Source organism: Bemisia tabaci, chromosome 1 (assembly GCF_918797505.1).
Source record: "Bemisia tabaci chromosome 1, PGI_BMITA_v3".
NCBI lineage: Eukaryota > Metazoa > Arthropoda > Insecta > Hemiptera > Aleyrodidae > Bemisia > Bemisia tabaci.
In genome coordinates, this window is record NC_092793.1 from 84,374,001 (window position 1) to 84,393,476 (window position 19,476).

General features: G+C 40.8%; 1 protein-coding gene and 1 long non-coding RNA gene across 2 annotated transcripts in view; one reads left to right on the top strand and one right to left on the bottom strand.

The window, feature by feature from the left end:
- The window catches only part of Idh3b (isocitrate dehydrogenase [NAD] subunit beta, mitochondrial), a 41,244-nt gene extending 25,352 nt beyond the window's left edge, over positions 1-15,892 (bottom strand). Inside the window, exons 1-6 of the mRNA XM_019055641.2 lie at positions 15,738-15,892; positions 15,582-15,650; positions 13,589-13,690; positions 8,723-8,839; positions 6,602-6,808; positions 3,121-3,285 (exon numbers count right to left, since the gene is read on the bottom strand). Coding sequence (XP_018911186.1) covers positions 3,121-3,285; positions 6,602-6,808; positions 8,723-8,839; positions 13,589-13,690; positions 15,582-15,650; positions 15,738-15,779 — 702 coding nt within the window. The 5' untranslated portion in view covers positions 15,780-15,892. The remainder of the gene's footprint in view (positions 1-3,120; positions 3,286-6,601; positions 6,809-8,722; positions 8,840-13,588; positions 13,691-15,581; positions 15,651-15,737) is intronic.
- LOC140226030 (uncharacterized) overlaps positions 1-19,476 on the top strand; it is a 234,405-nt gene that overhangs the window by 198,950 nt on the left and 15,979 nt on the right. The window lies entirely within an intron of this gene.

Here is a 19,476-nt window from a genome sequence, read left to right on the forward strand (position 1 = left end):
CTCTCGTCTCATTTTCGTGTAAAATAATTTTTTTTAAATTTCATTTAGATTCGTTTCGTTGAATAAAACTACATGAAAATTGATACCTCACTTGCCATCTCACAAGATTTTTTTCTCATGAAAATGTGCACTCCTGCTTTCAAATTTGGCCATCATCTTAGACTTGGGGCACCAATTTTGACCGGAGGGGAGTGAGGGGTGCTTTTTTGACTTCATCAATGAAATCAACGACCAAAATTACTCGGGAAATGACATATCACATGCTTTATCACGTGAAAGTCTAAAAAATGCATCCTCCTGCGTCTCAAATTTGGTCTTTATCTTAGACTTGGAGCACCAACTTTGACCGGGGAGCTCTTTTGACTTCATTAATGAAATCTGCGACTAAAATTACTTAGGAAATGACATAGCACTTGCCGTACTATCACTTTAAAGTTTAAAAATGCACCTTTTGCCTTTTAAATTTGGCCGCCATCTTGGATTTGGGGCACCAATTTTGATCGGGGGGTTCTTTTGACCTCAATTATGAAATCTGAGATCAACATTACATGGAAAATGATACCTCACATGACAGGATATGCACAAGTGAAAATACCGGTATTCTGGTGGCCTTATTATGGGCGCCATTTTAAATTTTAGGCATTTTCAGGGGTGTTCCGGGATCGGACGGTGATAAAATTTTAGAATACTTTTCGAGAGAGCCTACTAATGACGTTTACACAAGTTTTGATCACTTTGTACATCAATGCGAAAATTCGGCAAGACGTAGCGAATTCAGGGTCCCCAGCCCCCCCCCCCCCCCCCCATGGCCTCAGAATTTTGGGCTCACTTGCGAAATTGAACCTTCAATAGATAAATATGATATCCTGAAAGTTTCATGCTTCCTTTTAGAATTGCACGATTGTTATGCTTTTTTGCCCTACTACCCAGACTATTCTGGGTTTTCCTGACTATAATAATAAAAATTCCTTAACTTATTAAATCGCCTCAATTCGCTTGCATAACCAAAAATAAACAGTTTTTAGCATTCATTTCACTGCAGATGACATGGAAACCTTTTGGCTTCAGGAATTGACATTAATTTAACTAGAATTGCAATGTTTAATGGGCCTGTTGCAAACTTTTGCTAGAGCAAAATTAAGAGTTGTCTCTTATAGATAATGCCTCAAAAATCACGATGAGCGCATCAGCAAAGTCTGAAATGCACTCATAACTTCAAAATCTGCGTAAGAAATTTGCTGTTTTTTGAGCTTCCCGCTTCAAAAACGATACTACAGCACAGGTGAACATATTTTATTAGAGTAGTCGTTCCATCGTCGGCAATATTCATCATGGCCGACGCCAATCCACCAAAACACGTGTGATGGGACGAGATAACACCTGAACAGGATTAGACCAGATAACAATTGGCATGTTTACGTTCATATTTTCCTCGCCCACCCTGATTGACCTTGAACTCTCCTCGAATTACTCGCGGAACTGCGCAAGCGTCGGCCATGATAAATATTGCCGACGGTGGAGGGACTCCTCTAACAAAATGTTCACCTGTGCCGTAGTGTCGTTTTTGAAGCTCAAAAAAACGCAAATTTCTTACGCAGATTATGAAGTTATGAGTGCACTTCAGACTTTGCCGATGCGCTCATCGTGATTTTTGAGGCATTATCTATAAGAAACAACTCTTAGTTTTGCTCTAGCAAAAGTCTGCAACAGGCCCATTGAAAAAAGATCCTCTGCTCCGTGCTCAAAAAGTCACTCAAAACGTCTGTGACAGTTTTGACATTGCAATTTTTGGTCATTTGTGTCAACACCTCCATTGCCCTCCACATAGTTAGAAATTTCACGATCTCTTGCCGCTTGACAACACGTGACAAATATTGCGTGCATAGATTGGGTTTTAGAGCCCATTTATGCATGTGATTTTAGTCTCAAAGCTTCTGAATGGGCCTGTTGCAAACTTTTGCTAGAGCAAAACTAAGAGTTGTTCCTTACAGATAATGCTTCAAAAATCACGATGAGCGCATCGGCAAAGTCTGAAATGCACTCATAACTTCACAATCTGCCCAAGAAATTTGCGGTTTTTTGAGCTTCCCGCTTCGAAAACGATACTACGGTACAGGTGAACATTTTGTTAGAGAAGTCGTTCCATTGGCGGCAATACTCAACATGGCCGACGCCAGTCCGCCGAAACACCTGTGATGGGACGAGATAACATCTGAACAGGATTAAACCAGATAACAATCGGCGTGTTTACGTTTATATTTTCCTCGCCCGCCTTAATTGATCTTGAACTCTCCTCGAATTACTCGCGGAACTGCGCAAGCGTCGGCCATGATGAATATTGCCGACGATGGAGGGACTCATCTAACAAAATGTTCACCTGTGCAGTAGTATCGTTTTTGAAGCGGGAAGCTCAAAATAACGCAAATTTCTTACGCAGATTGTGAATTTATGAGTGCATTTCAGACTTTGCCGATGCGCTCATCGTGATTTTTGAGGCATCATCTATAGGAAACAACTCTTCATTCTGCTCTAGCAAAAGTTTGCAACAGGCCCATTGTTAACGAAGTAGCAAAAAATCCACTAACAATTTGAAGAACCCATGTTATGGACAGAATCTGGTGAAAAACTGTCTATATTCTCACAATCTTCTTTTTTTAACAGGATGCTCGGTTTTCAACTTAAAATTAGATTTGGTTGAAAACAGACAACAACTGAAAGAATTGAATGAAGACATGCCCTGAGTCTATACAGCTTGTTGTTGATTGATATCGATAAGAAAAAGTTTGAAAGCTCGTAAGGTAAACTGTCATGGCTTCTTATGTATGCATGACGCAAGGAGATAATGGGAGCAAGGTTTCTTCTTTCTTCTTTTAATAAATCGGTTGTTTCTTGGATAATGGATGTTGAAGTCATTTCCAAATCTTACATTAAAAATCCCAGTTTCCAAAACAACTACATATTGGCAGCATCCTCATTTGTTCAGCTCACTTGTCGTTCCTCCTTTATTTGGTTGCTTTTGATCAATATTTCTGCAAATCAATAGGTTTTAGGTAATGTAAGGTGTAAAATTAGAATTACTTTATTTTGTGTAAAATGCAAAAATTCTACGTTACAATTTACCTCTTTGCAGCTATTTAAGAATAATCCATCTCCAAGTTTCATAATATTTGCTTTGTGTACAGCAGTAACTTTTTTCCTGTTATTTTTAGTTGCATAGTCAAAAGCAAACTTAGCAATTCTTTGAGATTTCCGTTTAGTCACAATTTTTAAACATTCCACAACACCCTGAAACGAAGCAAAAAAGTATGATTTACATAAAATTGTCTTTGTGGATTAAAGCTTCATTGGATACTTGACAGCATGCTCCAAATATATGTATTATAAAACATACAGGGTGTTTGAAAAGTCCCCCCTCCCCCATCTAACTTTTTAACTTACTGAGGTAGAGATTTGAAACTTTAGGGACATTCCACAGTCAAAGGGAACATCTTTTTGACCCCCCTAAAATTTTCAGGGGGCCCCCTTTGGGGGAGGTAACGGACCCCAACTATTTATTTTCAAACGGGAAGATCCCTCTTGTGATATCTCGTTCAAAAGAGCATAAAAAAAGAAAACTTTTCGCGAAAACCCGAAGTCAATATCTCAAACTATTTCAAAATTTCGGCCGGTTAAAGGTCAGGATGGCCAAAACACGATGGTGCCACTGGTTTTCTCTGAAATCAACTCCCAAGCTCAAGAAAAGCTCTCAAGTTGAAACCAAAATAGAGGGGATATCCCACGCTATCCTGGGAGTCTATCTCTACACCAAGACGAACTCTCCATGCAAAGATAGGGAGCAAATACATTAGCAGTGATGTCATGTTTTCAGTTTTAGAGTCCCCAAATAAAGTGGCAGCCCTGTCAATGTATTTGCTCCCTATCCTTGCACGGAGAATTTGTCTTGATTTAGAGGTGGGCTCTCAGGATAGCGTGGGATATCCCCTCCATTTTGGCCTCAACTTAAGAGCTTTTTTTTAAGCTTGGGAGTTGATTTCAGAGAAAACCAGTGGCACCATCGTCTTTCACGCGAACTTTTGCGTAAGAATCAACAGTCAAATCGCAAATTCCGCACACATGCAACAATTCCATTCTCTGGTCTCGGTAACTCGAAACCTAAGTATTGTAAAGCCCCTAAGGCAGAAGGTCTCCATTTGTATCTTTAATTAATCTAGAAGTTGCATAAGAATTGCGCAACCATAGTCCATTATCTCAAGGCTTTTCTAGTCAGTCAGAGCTGAAACTTATTGTAACTGATAAGGGGAGTATAAGCTCCTAGTGAATAGGGTTAGTTCTAGTAGTTATACTGCATATTATTGCGATGAGGTTTAGAGAGCCAGTTACGTATGCTCCCGTCGGACTTTTTAACTAAACAGTCTGTGAAATGTTTCACTACAGGGTTCCAGTTTTGGACCGAAATTCCATTTCCGGTTTTCTTTTTTTGTGGCTACAGCTGCGACTTTCCCAGCCGGATTTCTACCCATACAGACTAATTTGGCAATGACGTTTTCCAGCTTTTGACTAAGTCCCAGCTTCGTTGGTCTTCTGGACGCCTATTTGCTGTAGCCGTGAGCTGGATCTCTCCTTCTTTTTTCAGCCGTTCCGTTTGTATTAGCTTTTAGGTGTACCTGGCTTGAGCCAAGGTTTGAACCGCAAAGGAACCACAGACTGTAAAACAGTAAAGTTCTAATTTTAGCGTTGGAGCCCCCGCCAGGCTTTCCCTTTTAGTAAATTCTTGAATTGTAAGTTTGTTTTTGATATCTCTCTTCCAAATTCAGGGGTTCTTAGTTTACTGCCAACCCCCCGAGTTATTCCATTCCAGTCTAACTCTGAGTGTTGTCAGCAATCTGCCAACTGTGCGTAAGCTCAATGAGCAAAGAGTAATTGTAAAGCAGCTGTGGGGTAATTTTAGATCAAACGTATGAATGCGTGTGTGTGAGTGAGTTTATAAGTATTATATTTTTGTTTTATACTTTGTAGAGGCTTGGAGGCCTAAATCACGATAGTGCAGCTACCCTTTCTGTAACTGTGATATGGCCTGGAGCCAGAGGTTCATCCATTTGTATTGTGTTATATGTTGTAAGGGCAGCTGTGTTTTCTAAGGAAGAGGAATAAGAGTATTAAATTGAAAATAGCGTTTGTTGTCTCTCTTTGTCTCTTACTCAAGCTTCTCTAGCCAGGAGTTAGCTCCTTCACTTTTCAGCTTCTTTCCGTCTCTTAGAGAGCTTTTTGAGTGTGTAGCAAAACACTTATAAAACGATAGCATATTTTTCATATATTATGGGGGGGAGTGGGGGAAGGGGGCTGGTGAAATGGACCTCCTCGAGTCAGAAGAGGAAGGAAATTTGCATGAAACCAAGCTCCAGTTACTTGCTTCACACATGGGTTGCTTTCGATGCCTAATTTGGTCTGGAGGGAAGTTTGAATTTACTTTTTATTATGTGAACTTCAAACGTTTATTTCTCACTTGTGGGTTAGTTTTGAAAGTTTTCATGGTGCTCAATTCGCCTTGCGGGCATAAATGCTGGTGCCTGACACGGTCATAAAGTTATAAACACTATCAGGAATGACTGCCAGCACATGATGTTGTCAACATGTTAGAAGCTATCTGCTCGATAAATCACGCAACACTATTGCAGAAGAATCTTGCACCACAAATTGCTATTAGGCTAACAAGGGGAGGCTACCGATTGTCCCCCTCAGATCGGGTTCAAATTTGGCAGAGAGGTAGAACAGGTTAATATAAGAACCCGTATTTTTTTTTAGGTGCCAATGCCCAGCCGTTTTTGAGTTACGAATTTTTGAAGTTGCCGTTTTTTCGTGTCAGCGACGCGCTCAAGTTGAGCCTACTGTGCGCGCACCTTTTAATGCGATCCGAATGTCGCAGAGTTCATGTGAGACAGTTGTCCAAGCGGTAGCGCGCTCGCCTATGGAGCTGCAGGCTCGGAGTTCGATACTTGTTCCGTGACTTAAATTTTTAAAATTGATTATTTGGTTTTTTAATCGCCTCATCACAAGAAATAGTAAGTCACCTTGTAGACGTTGTGATGCTAATTATGTTTTTTTTCCTTTTTTGTCAAACACTCATTAAAAAAAAATATACATAAAAAATAATTAGAATCATAACGTCTACAAGGTGACTTACTATATCTTGTGATGAGGCGATTAAAAAACAAAATAATCAATTTTAAAAATTAAAGTCATGGAACAAGTATCGAACTCCGAGCCTGCAGCACCATAGGCGAGCGCGCTACCGCTTGGACAACTATCTCACATGAACTCTGCGACATTCGGATCGCATTAAAAGGTGCGCGCACAGTAGGCTCAACTTGAGCGCGTCGCTGACACGAAAAAACGGCAACTTCAAAAATTCATAACTCAAAAACGGCTGGGCATTGGCACCTAAAAAAAAATACGGGTTCTTATATTAACCTGTTCTACCTCTCTGCCAAATTTGAACCCGATCTGAGGGGGACAATCGGTAGCCTCCCCTTGTAAGTCCTCTACATCATTTTTTATGACAGATTCGAAGAAAAAGAAGAGAAAAAATAAATGTGGTTTCTACCTTGACACTTTCATGCTCAAGGGCCGAGTATTCACCCTCTGTCATTTCTCGAATGATGACACAATCAATATTTTGATGTCTTAGCTTTACTCCTGGTAATGATTTCACATGAACTACATTGGCGTAGAGATCTAAGTTTCTTCTCAGTTTCATATTGAGAGTCTCTAATTCTCCAGTATGACTATAATCAGGCGTGGCTAGTACACCCTTAAAAATAAAATAAAAAATAAAAATAGATTAGAAAAAAAGATGAATATGCAAATACCATAGAAAAGTTTTGAAGACGAAAATGAGGCATAAAATAAATAAGAGGCAGTAGAGAAACATATAGGACTAATGTTTCTAGAGGTTAGGAATTCCCTGATTTTCAGCAAATAAGCTCCAAAACAGTTCGAAAATTAGACTTAAACCTTAAAATATATAATTATTGGGCCTGGATGTTTCAAATATAAGAAGAACTTAAGAAAAAGGAGAGAGGATGTTGTCATATAACTAATAGAACATTCACCTACTGAGATGAATAGATTTTCTGATAACTGGTATGAACTAACACTGATAACGCAGATTAGACAGTTACAACAGAAGAGGAGAAACATTTTCTTGAAATAAATGCTTCAAATGGTTTCATTTGGACGTATTTACAAACAGGAACTATACCCATTGCATGTCCTGAGATCCAGATAAGTACAATGTGACCGCATGATGGGGCTCAAGTCGCAAAATTCATTTACGTTGAACTAGCTTTCGAACTAATTATTGTACTTGCTATTTTCCAAAAAGGCAAGAATTAAAAATTACTGAGAGTGCTCATTGTGGAGACTGAGGAGAGAGCTCGTGGTGGAGACTAAGGACCATTCTTATTAAACTGGGTATCAACTACCACCTGAGTAACTGACAGCTGATGCCAACTGCCCGTTCAGCAGAGACACCTATCATGTCACCAAGTTTCAACTCCTCGTTTGTCAGCAGGCTGTTTAATTGGTATTGGACCACTGTACTAACCATTTCAACGATAAAAAAGAGAGAGTAGTCACTGCATACTTTTCATAGGCTTGTACGGTCGTGAGCAGGAAAAATACTTTCCTTGGAATTTTAGCATAAAATGATGATTCTGTGTACAGCTTTGCGTCTCATGAAATTATGAAGACTAAAAAATAAGAATGATGTTCAAACAAGTTATTTCTCCCTCTTTCTGTCCCCCCCCCCCCCTCCACCATCATTTCAGTACCGTTCACTTGGGAAACTCTTCAACACGCTAGAAGAGCTATATAAAATTCAATAATTATTTTTAAATTATGGGTAGATGTTCCTTTTGTCGAATATTAAGAATTGTCCTCTTCGCCATGTTGGTGATTTGACATGAGCTATTTGGGTCACATGATACATTCGGGAAAAGGCCTCTCTTCATTTTTTTCTTCTTTTTCACAGTGTATTTTCCGTAGGAAATACACCGTTTTGTAGATCTATTGTACAGAGCAAAGGATGAAAAATCTACTCCACCCAAAGGACTTGCAATTGTTATTGTTAAATATTTTACAAGTATTGTACAAAAATTTACAAGTCAGTTATATCGCAAATTAAGATTTTCTGAAAAAAAAATGTATTTAAAAAGGAATTGTTCAAAAATTTTATTCCAGTTACTTTGAGAAGTGAAAATGTTCAGGACTTCTACAAATTTTTTTGGAGGAAAATTCATTTACCATTTGAAGCGCAGCCTCATTAGATGAGGAAAAATAAATGAATATTTTCAGAAGTTTTGTTGATTTATTAATTATGGTTGATTTATTAATTATGTGAAACTGAGAACTTGGATATTGGTCTTCATTCAGAGATAATAGGTCTTAATTTTGTATGGCATCATAATTAAATAGAAGCGTGTGATTAAGCATCGTGAAGGAAACTTTGGTCGTCAAGTATTTGCCTCTGACACCACTGAACCCTAAAAATTTAAAAAATCTGTAAGGAAAATAAAGAAAAATGACACCATGTGAAACTCTGCAGTTTTTATTACTTTGCTGCAGAGACTTTCCGTGACGCTAGGATGACATAAAGTCACACTTGGTCCTTGGAAAACTAAAAAATTATAAAATGCACCATATCCTTTATTGAGACGACACTAACCTTCAAACAAATACCATTTCGATTAATCGATTCTTCAACTTCTTCTAGAGGTGCACTCATAGCTTGGTTCACTTCAGACAAAAAGAACGTCTCAAATTCGACTGGGACTTGTGCTGCCTGGGGGAAAAATAGAGTTTTGCAAACTTGATTAATTGTAAGACTTCACAGCTACATAAAAAACCTTTCTCTTCTTTTTATACGCATAATTCCTGCAAAGCAAACTGGAGAAGATGAAACTTATACATTCAACTAACAAGGGGAGCTTCCCAAGTGTAACCGGAATTTCGAGTTGAAATTTCGCATGAAGATACTAGACATGATTTTAGGGATGCCGTATTTTTTCGTTTTTTCGAATGGGGTCGGGAAAGCCCTCAAAAAAAGGGCTAAAGATGCGGAAAAAACGCGTGCGCTAGCGGCACAAGGTAAACCTAGGTGATAGAGGCTCTACACTCTTATCAGAATCGCATGGCCAAACGGTAGCGCGCTCGCCTCGCAGGCGGGAGGTCCTAGGATCGGATCCTGATTTCAGTTCGTAATTTTATTTTACTTTATGCTTGTTTATTTTTCACTTACTTTATTTTGCACCATTCGCTCTGCAAACCGACTTACGAGGTAGAACACGTAGTGACTGAAGATTTTTGACATAAATGCTGATAAAAACTCGAAGTTTCTCTTGGATTGAAACGTTATATATAATTGGTTAAACAAAACACTCTAAAACTCACCAAATTTCGTTGCCAAGCTGAATTTCCGGAGTATCAGTCAGATACAGATACAAATTCGACTGATACTCCGGAAATTCAGCTTGGCAACAAAATGTGGTGAGTTTTAGAGTGCTTTGTTTATTCAATTATATATAACGTTTCAATCCAAGAGAAACTTCGAGTTTTTATCAGCATATGTCAAAAATCTTCAGTCACTACGTGTTCTACCTCGTAAGTCGGTTTGCGGAGCAAATGGTGCAAAATAAAGTAAGTGAAAAATAAACAAGCATAAAGTAAAATAAAATTACGAACTGTAATCAGGATCCGATCCTAGGATCTCCCGCCTGCGAGGCGAGCGCGCTACCGTTTGGCCATGCGATTCTGATAAGAGTGTAGAGCCTCTATCACCTAGGTTTACCTTGTGCCGCTAGCGCACGCGTTTTTTCCGCATCTTTAGCCCTTTTTTTGAGGGCTTTCCCGACCCCATTCGAAAAAACGAAAAAATACGGCATCCCTAAAATCATGTCTAGTACCTTCATGCGAAAGGACTACGTGCAAAACGGGCCATTTGGGGCTCGGGGCGGATACCTTTGAGACTTTCCCTATTTATTCACCTAACAATGCCCCATCTTTTCCCAAAGTTTCAAGCCCCCCAAAAATTTTGGGGAGACGCGGCGGGGGGTCAAAGTTAAAAACCGGCGAAATTTTCGCGAATTTATTACTCGAAAACCAAGAAGTTTTGGAAAACGCGGTTTAAACGAGCGTATTCAGCGTGACGAGAGCTTTCAGAAAATGTATAACATCATAGGGTTTTGTCAAATTCAGCTCGAGTTATCGCCTCCGAAGCGCCGGAACGCTCGAAAAAGACCCCTTATTTTTTCACGTTTGGGCCGATTTTAAAAAAAGCCATTTTTTTATTTTGATGAAAAACTGATATGTTGTTCCCGACTCTCTGTAGCCCCTCTAGCTCTTTACCGCATGCTGGGGAAATGTTTTGGTCGCGAGTTATAAGAGCGGAAAGTAGCGAAGGTCGGGAAAATCGGCTATTTTAAACTGCGCGCGCGGCGTTGATCGGAAGGTAAACGTCCCCTCCCACTCAGTTCGGCGAATCACACTCCTCTGCCGACCTCGCATTGTTGCCACATGTCTCCTGATCTGCCGCTGCGCGCAGTTTAAAATAGCCGATTTTCCCGACCTTCGCTCCTTTCCGCTCTTATAACTCGCGACCAAAACATTTCCCCAGCATGCGGTAAAGAGCTAGAGGGGCTACAGAGGGTCAGGAACAACATATTAGTTTTTCATCAAAATAAAAAAATGGCTTTTTTTAAAAACGGCCCAAACGTGAAAAAATAAGGGGTCTTTTTCGAGCGTTCCGGCGCTTCGGAGGCGATAACTCGAGCTGAAGTTGACAAAACCCTATGATGTTATACATTTTCTGAAAGCTCTCGTCACGCTGAATACGCTCGTTTAGACCGCGTTTTCCAAAACTTCTTGGTTTTCGAGTAATAAATTCGCGAAAATTTTGCCGGTTTTTAACTTTGACCCCCCGCCTCGTCTCCCCAAAATTTTTGGGGGGCTTGAAACTTTGGGAAAAGATGGGGCATTGTTAGGTGAATAAATAGGGAAAGTCTCAAAGGTATCCGCCCCGAGCCCCAAATGGCCCGTTTTGCACGTAGTCCTTTCAACTCGAAATTCCGGTTACACTTGGGAAGCTCCCCTTGTAAGATGATATACATTTAACGTAAAATCGTGGGACCATTTCAAATCAAAGAGGTTTTCCCATCTCGCACAAGGTTTGGTCCCCAATCAGTAGCCCCCATCTTTTCAGGGATAGTGCATTGATATGTGAGCCATTCAAAGATACCGAACAATTTGGTGTAGATGACCATAAAAAGGAAACAAGGGATCGTAGGTGAAATCTACAATTGCCTGTAACTTTTGAATGAATCATCGGACGAGGTAGACGTTTTTTTTTTATGGAAGATCTCTCACTGATCTATCTGCACCTATTAGAAAGAGTGGAAAGAGTAAAAGAGTTCATTTCAATCCAATTTGGAGACATTTTTTTGGTACATAATTTTAAAATTTGCCATATTTTGTAAGAGTACAATGACTCCAACAAAACAAAAACCAGTTTTTAAGATTCTACGCTCAATTTGCCAAGACTGCCAACCGCAAAAAAGGTAAATGTGTACATCAAAAGCTATATTGTGTCCTGAGTTGTAGTCAAGGGGCCACAAAGTCGCTTTCGTGTGCCACCCTGAAACTTTCGGGGTATTTTCTAGGGTTTCAAAATTTTCGTATCCCAAGGCAACATCTACTACATAAACCTCAATGACTCTCTAAAACGATTTGACCGTGAGAGGGAAAAAAAGATTTGATTATGAGAAGGGAAGGCAATGCAGTGCGGCTGCGCGGCCCCCCCCCCCCCCCCACTTTCAAACTGTATCCATTGTGGCTAAAAGGCAGAGCCGCGGAGCTTACTTCGCAGATGCACACTCGCGCAGTCCACAGAGGAACAAAATTTGTTTTGATGATTTGATGATCAAGAACAGACAGAGTCACCAAGTCACCTCACTTAATCGTCATCCTTCTGTCCTGTCAGACAGTGTGCTCTTCGCTCGCTCTCTTGAATAGCTTTCTCGATCTCTCTGGCACTCGCTGGGACAATGTTTGTTTGCTCACTAAAACGGAACGATTGCATGACGCAGATATGACAACAAAAAACATTGTTTAGGGGCCGTCCATAAATTACGTGATGCTCTTTGGGGGGGGGGGGGGGGTCTCTTACAGCCTTGTAGTGCCCTACGAGGGGGGAGGGGAGGGTAGGGCTGACAAGGGGAGACTACCAATTGTCCTCCTCTGATCGGGCTCAAATTTGGCAGAGAGGTAGGATAAGGAAATATAAGAAGGCGCAAATAACAGGGAGGGTGCTCCAAGTTGCAAAAGATCCAATCCATTATACCCTTGGTTATTGTAAGGTTCCTTTTGATCACAGTATGAAGAAACGATAAAAGACTGAATCGTTGATTGTAAACCTATCCTTGGAGCTCTAAAGTTTACAGCAAAAATTACATTGGTTTGATGGAGAGAAATCACGCTGAGCAGAAGGGATGGATTGTCTATATGGGAAATGCGATTGTATAAAGAAGTCTTACATTTTTTCCAAGATAAAGAAAATATGGAAAGGATCAGATTTATACAAGGGCCGAGAGGGAATGTCAAGTTATTAATTATCAGAATTTTGTATCAAACGCAGTTGCCACTTATTTCCAAATTTTTTTAAGTGATGCGTACGAATAATTGACATGAAGAGCCAATTAAGTTTACGGTATTTTCTTGGTTGCCTTAACATTTCATCTTTCCAAACTTTTACTATGCTTTTAATGTGTGGTTTGACCCCATAACATGCAAAGCTCATACAGTAAAACCCAAAAGAATGACATCAAGAGTTCTCCTTGCTTCAAGTCCTCTCTTGTAAGTTTCGGAATCTAGAGGACATTGCACCTTTGGCAGTCTGGGTTGCATGCTTTATTTCACATTGGTCAGCCTCAGTGGTGTGGTGGTCAAGGCAGTTCGCTGCCAACACTGAGGTCCTGGGTGCAATCCCCAGAGGTGGCTGATATTTGAGACTCAAATATCAGTCAATATGACTGTAGGTGACTATGCCACTCCAACACCCTGACCCTTCAAGGAAAATGGGTGTGGGAGGGACATAGTCACCCAATAAGTAATCTGTCTACACTGTTCAACTGGGTAGTGAAAAAATCGGTAATCACTGGTAGTGTGCGCGAATGCCAGCCCTACCTATCAGTGGAGATTGAAACAACACAGTCCAACTCGGTGGAGACATGGCCGTGCTCCGAAAATCTATGCTCTGCAACGTCTGCCAGTCTTTGATAAGACCCACCATTGGCTATCAGATGGCTGCTGAGCCTTGCGGGAATAAACAGTGTACAGAATGTGTCAATAGTACAAAGTTAAGGAGCGCTGCCCAACTTCGGGGTGCACGACAGCAGTGTTCCTGCCAGTTGCCTTGGCCCCTTGAGGGCGCCTCATCGGTCAGCCCCGCCCTTACTTACTGATTGAACATTGGAAAATGAAAGAAAAAAGGAAAAAAAGAAAAGACAAAAAATCTTGAAATTAATAAAATCCTGCAAACCTTAAAAACTTCTAGAACGCAATGAACAAGTTCAGGTCCAACACCATCACCAGGAATTAGAGTGCATTTTGTATGATTTTCAGGTCTTGATACAGGGGCTTGCTAGAGAAATAAGGGCAAAAAAGATTTGAGCAAATATTCACCGTCTGATACAAACTGAAAAATTAACTAAAGAGCCATTTTAAGCATAGGATCTATACCTTGCACTGAGAAAACCGAGAGTAAAAGCTAAACCTCCCATTAAAGTACAACAGAGTAAAAAATATTGCTGAAAATAAGTACCTACCTCATATAAAATATTTTGTAGAATTTTCAACTTTCTTCTTATAAAATTCATACAAATTATTTTGTCAATTTCAGACTGTTAACCTGAAACTTTATTAAAAAACCTAATATACAATTTGCATCAAATTGCAGTTAAGACGAAAAATCACCCACAAATGGGCATTTTTGTCACTATTTTCTTTACAAACTGCAAGGATCCACTACTTTTATCACACCTTAATTTGAGTGTGAATAGTATCAACTTTCTAAGAATTTGTTTAAGAAATTCCTTTATTAAGTACCTACATAAACTACCATAATCACTCAGTTCCCTCAAGATAGTCACTGAAACTCCACTATTGTCTCAAAATTTCTACTAAAATCCAAAGGTAAGTCTCGAAGCTTTTCCTAATATTCCCCAAATTTCATAAATATTGTCCTCATTTTCTCAAAATGCCATCATACAATTTACTTTGCATCAAGGATATTCAATACGGTATTGATACTTTAGGACAAATATGATCAAGAATGCAATGGAACAATTTCCGAAATTGTGTGTGTCCTTCGTGTTGAGCGCTTATTTGCATTTTCTGAAATGACTCCTTAATTTCAAAGTTGTAGTTGGCCATGCGTAACCGACCCACCAATTTTGTTCTTTAAAGTTTCATATTCCCTAATATGCTGGTGATTTTTCATGTTCCCTAGCATGAAGAAGTTCAGGGTCATCATTCTTTGTGCTTCATCACTTCGGGTTTCTGTCGTTTTGCTCTGGGTCGTTATGACTTCATCAGGAAATTACCCAAATATTTTAATTCTACTCCAACCATATGCTTCACACAATCCACTGGGTTGGGTATTTCCTAAACTTCCATAGTACCTAATTGAATACAAATATTCTCGAGGGGTAGAGAACCGCAAGACCACAAATACACATTAATCCCCTTCAGCCCTCAAAGAGATCCACAGTGAGAGAGAAGGGGTAGCAGAAAAAGATTGATAATGCCCAACAAAACTCCTTCCGAGAGTAGGACTGAATCATTTTCACTGGTGGTTCATTACAATTTCTGACAGTGTTACCATTCTGCGTAATTGAGGACTTTTTTTGCATAATTGGAGGGTTGCTGCGTAGTGGCTACGTAATGCATAATTGGAAGAATTCTGCGTGATTCATGCGTAATTGCAGTTTTTTAAAAATTTCAGTTTATTACCCCGGGTTTTTAGGTTAAATGCGTCATGCCCATCTTGATAAAAAACGGTCAGAGAGAAGATATTTTTTTACCTAGAAGCAATGCTGCAAACTTTGCTACTAAATTCCCACCTTACATAGGCAACATAAATATTTCAGAATTTCGAAATAAGCGTAAGATTGTTCACAATAAGGCTTAAACTGCGTAATTGCTGCATAATTTGAAAATTTTGGCGTAATTTCTGCATATTTAGAGAATTTTTCCTGCATAATAGCGTGCGTAATTGGGACAATTTTCTGCGTAATGTTGCGTAATATGCTGTCAGGGTTGCGTACGCAGAACGGTAACACTAATTTCTGACTACTTTCCTTCATGATTGTGTCTGATGATGAAGCATAGCAAAATAATCATAAGATGTATTTTTGGATGTTTGATCAAACTCCAAACCCAGCGGTGAAGAGAGAGGGAAACTTATAATACCCAAGAGATCAAACAGTGACTTCAAGCAGCCAAGTTAGTAAAGTTTTGGAGTTGTCACTTACGATGGATAAGGTTGGTGAACAGCTCAGGGTTCTTTTCAGCACTCCTGTGACGGTGGTGTTCAAGGGTACCTGGAAAAGTTGAGATTTCAAATTGTAAAGTGATGAAAAAATCTCAGGCTGGCACTTGGGCTTTCTGTAAAAATCTAGTAGACTTACCTTTAGGAAAATATTGGGGATGGCTCTAGTTAAATGCGCCATGGTGAGTTGTGGGTGATGAGTGATAAGAGAATTGGTGGATTGAAGAATCAAGGGTTCAGATTTAACAGCTGATCATGATATCGACCTAGAGTCCCATTATATTGAGAGTCAAGACAATTTGAATCCATTTCTGATTGGTTCCCGTATTTTAGGCCCTCACAGTGTCACAAACGGGAATAAAGATTACAGTTTCACCAATTGCAAAGATTATAATCTGGAATGGACCGGGGAATTACGGGTTCGGCAAGGAACAAACGGAATGAGGGGTTGAATTCCAGAGACAAGAGACCCTCCACTGGCCTCCTAGCGACAGGTGGAAGCTTTTACTTTCGGGGTTTCAACACAGATTAGGGTTTCAACAATTCCTTATGGACAATTATTAGGGAGCAACAGTCATCACCCTAGTTTCGGCTGTTGACTTACCTACATGGTCGATGATGAGCCTCGGATGACGTCATGAGCCACAACCAGAGACAAGAGACCCTCCACTTGTAACTTGGCTATGGTGGAAGCTTTTACTTTCGGGACTTCAGCATTCTACTGTTGACTTACCTACATGGTTGATGTTCAACAACGTGTTGGCAGTTTCGTTTCGCAAACAAGCCGAAAATGGCCGACGTTTGGGAAAGTTGTTTGGCTTATGACGTCATCCGAAGCTCATCATCGACCATGTAGAGCCCTTTCCACACGTTGCAAGTTTTGCTGCAAGTGAGCCGAAAGTGGGAGTCATCGGTGCATCACTCATCGATGATGCTGAAATTTGCGTCCCGTCCGCAAATTTCGCGATCATCGATGAGGTCGTGGCTCTACAACCAACATTCTTCAACACTCTTCCCGGTAGGCCGCGATTATTAGTAGGAAAGTCCAAACTGCCAAAGCAATAAGGAGGTCGGTATCCATCGTAAAAAGCGAAAAGAACTGTATTAAAAAGTTTTCCTTGCATTATGATCACTAGGATAACAAAATACATAACCTCAAACTTTTCTCAAAAGTCATGTGCCGGTGAATATTGTCAACAAAACAAAGGACGCTCATTGGTCGAAAGGAAAGTGCGCGCGCCGCTTTCACTTGCAACGTGTGAACGCTATTGAAAGTAAAATCGGGCGTCAGCGCTCAACAGCGCATCGATGACCCTCACTTTCGGCTCACTTGCAGCAAAACTTGCGACGTGTGGAAAGGGCTTAGGTAAGTCAACAGCCGAAAATAGGGTGATGACTGTTGCTCGCTCATAATTGTCCATAAGGAATTGTTGAAACCCCGAAAGTAAAAGCTTCCACCTGTCGCTAGGAGGCCAGTGGAGGGTCTCTTGTCTCTGCAAACAACTTTCCCAAACGTCGGCCATTTTCGGCTAAGCCCTTTCCACACGTTGCAAGTTTTGCTGCAAGTGAGCCGAAAGTGGGAGTCATCACTCATCGATGATCGTGAAATTTGCGGGCGGGACGCAAATTTCACGATCATCGATGAGTGATGACTCCCACTTTCGGCTCACTTGCAGCAAAACTTGCAACGTGTGGAAAGGGCTCTAGAGTACCTGTATAGCGAGAGTATAGACAGATGTGAAACTCCGAAAATCCATCAAGCCTTCACCGATGTCTCTAGAGTACCTTTATAGCGAGAGGAAAGCCCTTTCCACACGTTGCAAGTTTTGCTGCAAGTGAGCCGAAAGTGGGAGTCATCGGTGCATCACTCATCGATGATGCTGAAATTTGCGTCCCGTCCGCAAATTTCGCGATCATCGATGAGGTCGTGGCTCTACAACCAACATTCTTCAACACTCTTCCCGGTAGGCCGCGATTATTAGTAGGAAAGTCCAAACTGCCAAAGCAATAAGGAGGTCGGTATCCATCGTAAAAAGCGAAAAGAACTGTATTAAAAAGTTTTCCTTGCATTATGATCACTAGGATAACAAAATACATAACCTCAAACTTTTCTCAAAAGTCATGTGCCGGTGAATATTGTCAACAAAACAAAGGACGCTCATTGGTCGAAAGGAAAGTGCGCGCGCCGCTTTCACTTGCAACGTGTGAACGCTATTGAAAGTAAAATCGGGCGTCAGCGCTCAACAGCGCATCGATGACCCTCACTTTCGGCTCACTTGCAGCAAAACTTGCGACGTGTGGAAAGGGCTTAGGTAAGTCAACAGCCGAAAATAGGGTGATGACTGTTGCTCGCTCATAATTGTCCATAAGGAATTGTTGAAACCCCGAAAGTAAAAGCTTCCACCTGTCGCTAGGAGGCCAGTGGAGGGTCTCTTGTCTCTGCAAACAACTTTCCCAAACGTCGGCCATTTTCGGCTAAGCCCTTTCCACACGTTGCAAGTTTTGCTGCAAGTGAGCCGAAAGTGGGAGTCATCACTCATCGATGATCGTGAAATTTGCGGGCGGGACGCAAATTTCACGATCATCGATGAGTGATGACTCCCACTTTCGGCTCACTTGCAGCAAAACTTGCAACGTGTGGAAAGGGCTCTAGAGTACCTGTATAGCGAGAGTATAGACAGATGTGAAACTCCGAAAATCCATCAAGCCTTCACCGATGTCTCTAGAGTACCTTTATAGCGAGAGGAAAGCCCTTTCCACACGTTGCAAGTTTTGCTGCAAGTGAGCCGAAAGTGGGAGTCATCGGTGCATCACTCATCGATGATGCTGAAATTTGCGTCCCGTCCGCAAATTTCGCGATCATCGATGAGGTCGTGGCTCTACAACCAACATTCTTCAACACTCTTCCCGGTAGGCCGCGATTATTAGTAGGAAAGTCCAAACTGCCAAAGCAATAAGGAGGTCGGTATCCATCGTAAAAAGCGAAAAGAACTGTATTAAAAAGTTTTCCTTGCATTATGATCACTAGGATAACAAAATACATAACCTCAAACTTTTCTCAAAAGTCATGTGCCGGTGAATATTGTCAACAAAACAAAGGACGCTCATTGGTCGAAAGGAAAGTGCGCGCGCCGCTTTCACTTGCAACGTGTGAACGCTATTGAAAGTAAAATCGGGCGTCAGCGCTCAACAGCGCATCGATGACCCTCACTTTCGGCTCACTTGCAGCAAAACTTGCGACGTGTGGAAAGGGCTTATGGACAGATCGCTTGATGGAGAGCTTAGGGCCCAAAAGTGCAGCCACCCTTCTGAGCAACTTCTAATACACGAAATTTCACTACCAGCCTACAGATTTCAATTCTAACCAAGATGGCCAAGAATGTACATAAATGAGCGTTCTTTCGCAAAAATAAGTAAAATTATGCAAAAAGTAAGCCAATCACATGCTTTATGAACGACGGTTCGTAACAATTGTCTTTGTAAATCACTCTGGACATTTGAAACTCATAGGTTGGCTGCATTTCTGGGCCCTAACTTTATTCGCGGAGGCATCGGTGAAGGCCTGATGAATTTTCGGAGTTTCACATCTGTCTATACTCTCGCTATACAGGTACTCTAGATGTCTCCGCGAATAAAGTTAGGCCCAGAAATGCAGCCAACCTATGAATCTCAATTATCCAGAGCGCTTTACTAATACAATTGTTACGAACCATCGTTAATGAAGCACGTATTTGACTTAGTTTTTGCATAAATTTACTCGTTTTTGCGAAAGAACGGTCATTTATGTACATTCTTAGCCATCTTGGTTAGAATTGGAATCTGCAGACTGGCAGTGAAATTTTGTGCGTTAGAAGTTGGTTAGCAGGGTGGCTGCACTT